Source organism: Fulmarus glacialis, unplaced genomic scaffold, assembly GCF_000690835.1.
Source record: "Fulmarus glacialis isolate BGI_N327 unplaced genomic scaffold, ASM69083v1 scaffold13485, whole genome shotgun sequence".
Classification (NCBI taxonomy): Eukaryota; Metazoa; Chordata; class Aves; order Procellariiformes; family Procellariidae; genus Fulmarus; species Fulmarus glacialis.
The window spans coordinates 30,287-37,473 of NW_009212404.1; the positions used below are offsets into that span (position 1 = coordinate 30,287).

Sequence of the window (7,187 nt, forward strand, 5' to 3'; positions counted from 1 at the left end):
TCTAGTGGGTGTCTTGACTGCTGTCAGAAAAGAGTAACTGCTCAGTTTTTTAAAAGCAAGTTACAGTGTATAAACATGCTTAAATATTGTATTATCTCCTTTTTGTAGGTGAGTAAAGTTTGCTTCTCAAGCAAAGATGTTTGCTGTTTTTGATTACTCTTTAAAAGTTTTGTAGAGTGAGTCAGATTAGAAATTCTGTAGGGATTGTGATTTGTCACTTTGTCTTGGGATCCCCTCTGCTTCAGGCTAACCCTCATAGTGGCCAAACTCCTGATTAACATTGAATTCTGACATACTTTCATGTTGACAACAAGTAGTAAAGTATTGCTGACTGTCAGCTAACTCTTTTTGCTCTGATTTTTAACGGAAAGCTGAGAAGGAGAGGAACACTGACTCCAGCTGACCCAGTGAAGCGCAGATTCAGTTTTTTTTAATGATGAATTCTGCTGTTCAGTGAGACAGGATAATTTTGACATAAATCAGTTCCTCTTTCATATGTTTGTTCTGCTGCTTTTACCCCCCCCAAGATAACTGTCAGCTAACTCTTTTTGCTCTGATTTTTAACGGAAAGCTGAGAAGGAGAGGAACACTGACTCCAGCTGACCCAGTGAAGCGCAGATTCAGTTTTTTTTAATGATGAATTCTGCTGTTCAGTGAGACAGGATAATTTTGACATAAATCAGTTCCTCTTTCATATGTTTGTTCTGCTGCTTTTACCCCCCCCAAGATAAATGGTTCAAACAGGAGCTTATTCTCCTGGTAAGTGGGTGTGCTGATTCAGACTGGGAGGTCATGCCACTGTCTGCTACCTTGCAGTTGGTTAACGTGGGAATAGTTCTAATCAATCATGTAAGAGAGCAAAGAAGAGGATCTTTTAGACCATCAAGTCCCTCTTCCAGTTTCATGTATCCCAAGCAAATTGTTCTCCTGGGAGATGATATCACAGCGGAAAAGATATCTAGCAGTGAGGATATGCATCTGAAATTGTATCTTATCACTTATACACATGGCTCAGTCCTATGCTAATTCTTTCTCTGGCTAATGCTGTTTTAGCTCTCAAACAGAGGTTTAAATCACATAAATATATGGCAGTAATGTGTATGCTTCTGCAAATATTTCTGCAGTTGCCAGACTTAGTTGCATTATGAACATATGCTATGCTTTTATATAAAAATGTTCTAAAATTTTCTAAACCTGTATTAATGTTACATGGTTGAGATAATCTTGGAAAGAAGAAACATTTCTGTAATTCTCTGAAAAAAACTGTAAGCAAAGGTGAGCTATCCAATCAATTTAAAATTAAAGGTCTAATGCACAACACAAACCTAAAAAAGAATCCACTGTTAATATGTTTCTGTCTAATAAGTGTGAAAGAGTGGATTATTGACAATCTTTTAACTTCTTGAAACTAAACTGCTTAAAGTCACTTTAGCAGAATTGCCGGTCTGAAAAGCAGGAATAGAGAGGCAGCAGAACCCCGTGACCATTGCAACCTGCTGCTTGCTTAGTAAAGGACTGTTTCTTGGGCTGCTTTATTACCATGTCAGTTCCACTGGGAGCACTTTTCTAATTTGTGCTCTAACTAGGTACCACTTTCCAACGCGTGATTCCTGAGAATGGGCTGGCAGCTCATGCACCACATGAGGTCAAGCGAGTGATTTTCTGCACGGGAAAAGTGTACTATGATCTTGTGAAAGAGAGAAAGAATCAAGACCTGGAGAAACAAGTAGCTATAACCAGACTTGAACAGGTGAGCTCCCTGATCTTCAGAAGACAGGGTCCTTGAGGATACTTTCAGCAAGGGGTTCCTGTGCTTCCTTGCCAGAAAGGATGGTGATAGCATTTTTATAGCACTTTGCATCTTACAAGACATTATCTAATCCTTCATGGCCTTGTGGAGAAGGAACACATCAATAGTATACAGGACAATGAGATCCAGAAAGCTCGATGACTTTTCCAGAAAAATGTAACAAAGTGAAGGTTACAATACCTTAAATTTGTATATCCAATCTTCTAGGTTTAAATGTTGTGAAAAGTACACTTTGCAGCTATATTGTCAGTCACTAATTAAGGACTTGTATTGTCACAGCTACTTTACTAGAAAAACTGTAGGAATGTAGGAGATCTGGACTATGACCTACTTCTGTTCATACTGGTGCAACTATAAAATACGTGTGTATTCATTTCTGACAGCATGAAATCAATTAAAGAAATATGACTCACTTTAAAGAGCATATAGCAATTATACTAGGTACTAAATGGTTAATTACAGTGGTTGGTTGTAATGCCCTATAGGTAAAAGGCTTTCCTACCATGGGCTAACACCATGTAAGAGAAAGCTTTGCTACCCTCTCTTTCCAGATCTCACCATTCCCCTTTGACCTGCTGAAAGAAGAACTTGAGAAGTATCCGGGTGCTGATCTAGTTTGGTGTCAGGAGGAACACAAAAACAGTGGATATTATGATTATGTCAAACCTCGTTTCCGCACTATTGTGAACCACACTCAACCTATATGGTATGAGACTTTAAACAATTGCTCTATCTCCTGGGCTGATTTGTTTGCTTTTAAGTTTGCTTGGGGTTTTTTGGCTTTTTTTGCTTTTAAATTTGTTTTTGATTTGAGGATATTGTTCATGGGGAAGTCAGGTTCTTCACAAATCAAAACCTCTGAGTTTGGGTTTTTGGGTGAAGGAGGGAAAAGTCTAGATGACTATTTCTTACATACATCATGCATATCTTGTTCCTCCTTGTAGTTCTAAAAGAAAACCAGTAGCAACTAGCTCTGTATTTATTGCCACTTAGCACAGCACTTAGCAGTCCTGGATTTTTCTCTCTTGTTGTCTAAGATTCTGTCTTTTTTAAGAATTTAACTCCAAATATTAGGTTTCTTACAACAGTTGTTGTAAGAGCTCAGTCCAGGTACCTGTGCATTTATTTTAGATGATTGACTCTCAGATCTGCCCGTGCAGCTGTTGGAGGAATGAGAGTCTTCATTGCCAAAAGCAAGTTATCTAATTATGAGACAGTGTAGCTGGCTGCCCTGGGAGGGATGGGGGAGAAGCACAGCTTAATATTGACGGGAGGGAGAAAAGAGGGGGAAGCTGACCACAAGGTATAACTGATGGTGCAACTTAGTTGATTTTTATTTAAGAAAGATTGATGATTAAATGTCCAAATCTGCCAAGCTGATTTGAATGCATTTAGCAGCATGTGCTCATGCTTGTTAGTGTCAAAACAGTCTCTCTTCTCACCTCATTTGTCTGCCCAATTCTTTTTGTCACAAAGGTATGTTGGCCGAGAGCCTGCTGCTGCAGCTGCCACAGGCAACAAGAACACGCATCTGGTGTCGCTCAGAAGGTTCTTGGATACGGCTTTCAACCTGGAGGCCTTTGAGGGAAAGACATTCTAACTGCAGGGCACTGCCCCATCTCTGACTAGTAGTCTCTCAAATCACTGTATCTGAAAAAAGAAATAAATGTGGGAAAAATACTGGAAATTATGTATTTTTGCTTTATCAGATAAAACGATTCAGCAGCTGACTTCAGGAATATGCACCTTGCTCCCCAGTTTAAAAAAAATTCCAACTTACCTTCCCCCATTTTTTGTCACTTGTCTATTTAGATTGGCACCTCTTTGGCACAAGGACAGTCTCCTATCCAAGAATGCAGTGTCTAGCTCAGTGAGTCTCCAATCTCAGTGTGTGGGCACTGTCTAATTATTGTAAGTAAATAGTGCAGGCATGGACAGCATGGTAGTTATGCACATCCCTGAAAAAGAAGAGAGTACGTTTGGGAGCCACTAAGGAAACAAGATGCATTGTTACAAGGAAAATGGTTGACAGTTATTTCTAGATGTAGTGGAGAGGAGTAATGAAACTGAAAAGCAGAGAGTTGATAGATGACTTTGGTAGAGGAATGTACTGGCTGTGGTTGTTAGGACATGGTAAGGTAGCCTGGTGATGTGAGGAGGAGGCTGGAAATAGGCAGTCAGATTACAAAGTTGCTAAACTATGGGTGATAACAAAAGTGGTGTGAACCGCTTAGGTATAAGGTGGAGGAGGGTGATGAAGGCAGAAATAAAAGGGACCAAGAAAAGGTTTGTTGGGGGTAGTTGAGGAGGGAAGAAGTCTGCACAAGAGCACAGCTGACAGAGTAGTGGGTGATCAGCAGGAGAATTCAGCATCAAATGACTTCAAAAGAGGTGACAGCACCAATTGCTCCCACTCCCTGGGCTGCCTGCTCTGTGTTATTAGGGAACTGTGGGGTCCTGTGAACATCCTCATTTTGGATGAAAAAAAAAAACTACTAGGATCTGCTTTTCTTTGACCTGGTATCACCCGTAAAAAAGATTGCGTTTGAATGAGAAATCTGTGTTTGTGCAACAAGTAGTGGGTTCTCTGCTTTGTCCAGTGCTAATCCCTGCCTCACACCTCCTTGCTGATGTTAATTCAATTCTGAAGTGGCAATTCCTGATGTAGTCACCCTTTTTTATGTTAAGTGGAAGGTGGGCAAGCAACAGTTGCTGATTGACCGAAGGCACATGCTGTGGTTTTGTACAGGTAGTAATTGATTTTTTTTTTTTTTTTGTCCCTTGTGTTTACTTGTCAGTTAGGATATCAATGGCCATGTACTTTCAGTACGGACATAAGAGTGAACCGCCTCTAAGAGCTGGCGCTGTGTAAGGTGGCTGATGTACCGCAGGTGCTGGAGGGGAGGGAACAGCAGGGGTTGTTTCTCTTCCCGGGAGATAGCGCTTGCCTTCCTGGGAGGCACTGCGCAGCAGGCTGGTCTGAGCGCCGCTGCTCGTGCTTCCTCCGCAGTGCTAGACGGCAGGTTGGTGCAGCTTGCCTCTCCCCTCTTGATATAGGAACTAGTGTTGTCAGAAGTCCTGTTCCCTCTGCCCCAGGAGAACTTGGGTCTGGGTGAACCTTGTGACTGTGTAGTGGCAGGAGACTTCTTCCCTTCTTTCTGCTGGCTGGCAGAGGGAGCTGCTCAATTAACAGGGTACGTGGGGTAGTGGGACGCAGAGGAACGGCCGTGCCTGTGTGGAAGCAGGAAGCAGTAACCAGCTGCGCAAGGGCCCTGTGCCCCTGCATGTCTGGAGGGCTGTGCTAGATCTGCTGAGCAGCTGCTTCCATACATCATGACAGGGGACTGGAAGACACGCAGATGAGACTTCACCCCCATCTCCAATGCCCTGTCCTGAGCGTGCTCTTGGGACATAGTTGTGTTCTTGGCAGCAAGTTTTACCCTGCTGCTGCTGTATTGGCTGTGACATAATAAGGCTTGACAGTTTATGCCTGATTCGAAGAGTCAGTGATGCTGGAAAGCTGCTTCCCTCGTCAAAATAAAAAACTGTGTTAAAAACTTTTAGCTATGATCAGGTACTACTTGTCCAAGCAGGTTACCAAAAAGGGATGTGTGCCTTATGCTGCCCCTTTATTTGGCCTGGAGACAACATGATGGTGAAAAAAATAATCCTTCTGTCAGAGCATAAAATTGATGTGGTAAGGTACTTACCATGGGATCCAGAACCAAACTTAGTCTAATGTTCGTGAAACTTGGTAGCATCCTTTTAAATTAGGCTCGTTGCCTTTTCTCTCGTTGAAACAGTGAAGCTAATTCAGTCTTTTGAAACCTAATGAACTTGGAAAGTACTGCAGTTGACAGCAGCAAAGATGGTCTCCTGTCCATTTCTATAGCTCAAAACATTAAGCTGATAGGCAGTAACCATCACCCGAAGTATTCTAATGCTTTTACGAATGCTTGTTTCTGTGGCAAGAATTGAGTGCAGCTGCATATTGCTGGCACCGCTTATTGTATTCTCAGTTTGCATAAGGCAGGTCAGTGCTGCATGAAATATGATAAATGCACTTATGCCACAGTATATGCAGAGGTAGAAAACAAAATTCACATAGAAATGTAAGTGGTAAATGACAGGTTTCCATTTTCATTGTGTATCATAGATTCTGGCATAATAGTTGCATAAAAATTCCATCAAAGAATGTAAAAAAAACAATAAAATAAAAATATGTAAGAACGAAATTCTCTGCTATGGGTGTTCTTTTGGGCAGTTTCTGCTTTGAGTGCTGGCACTAGCATCCCAGTCGTAAGTGTGCCAGGGCAGCTCATTTTTCCGTTTTCTGTTTGTTTCCTCAATAGTGGCTTATTTAAATGTAGTAGCAGTGAGAGAGACAGTGTTTGGACTAGAAAAAGATAATTATTCAAAACCATTGGGTTAAAAGTAGTAATAGCGGTAATAGTAAACCTATAATTGAGGTTATATTAGAATATTTTGTTTTATTCTGTTCTAATTTTTTAAAGTAATAAGTGAACACATTTCTATTTCAAGCAGAATTTTTAAAATACTGGAACTAGACTGGAATTAACTTCTCTAATTTCTAAACACTGGAATTTATTTCTCTAGACATGTTGGCTCAACATATGTTTCTATTGAATTACTTTTCCTGTTGCCTGCACTTCCAGGTAGTAAATGTTCAAAAGCTACTAAAGCATTATAAATTGCTAAATGCAGACGTTATACTTACTTGCAGAATTCTGCTGCTTTTCTTCAACGAGGCCACTTGAATAAAAAACTCTTACAGAGAGTTCTTAAATCGATGCACATTAAATAGGTACATTATCAACAATGAATGCAAGTTCGTGTAATGGCAGCTTTAAACCAGGTTAAGAGTATCTCTCTGATCTCACAGAAAACAAATACTTTGTTAGAACTAGCTGACAAGTTAAATACTTTTTACATACTAAGTAACAATCAATTAATCTTTGTAGAGTGTTTGAGAAGGACTGAAGTATTCTATAAGCCTCTTCTGCAAATAGTCTGCACTGAAATTCAAATCACAGCTTTGGAACTCAGAAGGAAGAAACAGCAAATGTTAGAATCAATTGACTTCATCGTATTTGCGGGTGAGATACCACATCATGCCCACCACAGTAAAAGACTCACTAAGACAAACAACTTCTGTCACAGAATTATTTTTGTTTCCTAGTAGCTACCTGATGAACTGCGCTAACAGCAGGGGTGTGCTTGGAGGAGACCTTTGCTCTACCCATGGCACAGCTGGAGTCGGTCTGCTAGAGCAGGGAGTAAGCCGTTCTCTGGAAAGGGAACCATTCTGCTTGTTCTAGGAGGTAAAAATTAATGTATGAGATTAGACAAGAAACAG

The 7,187-nt window shown here is 40.8% G+C and overlaps 1 protein-coding gene across 1 annotated transcript in view; it reads left to right on the forward strand.

Moving 5' to 3' along the window:
• Positions 1-3,545, forward strand: part of OGDHL (oxoglutarate dehydrogenase-like) — a gene marked incomplete at its 5' end in the record, with an annotated part of 31,631 nt that extends 28,086 nt beyond the window's left edge. Inside the window, 3 exons of the mRNA XM_009577878.1 lie at positions 1,587-1,750; positions 2,362-2,516; positions 3,287-3,545. Coding sequence (XP_009576173.1) covers positions 1,587-1,750; positions 2,362-2,516; positions 3,287-3,410 — 443 coding nt within the window. The remainder of the gene's footprint in view (positions 1-1,586; positions 1,751-2,361; positions 2,517-3,286) is intronic.
• Positions 3,546-7,187: the final 3,642 nt, after the last annotated feature.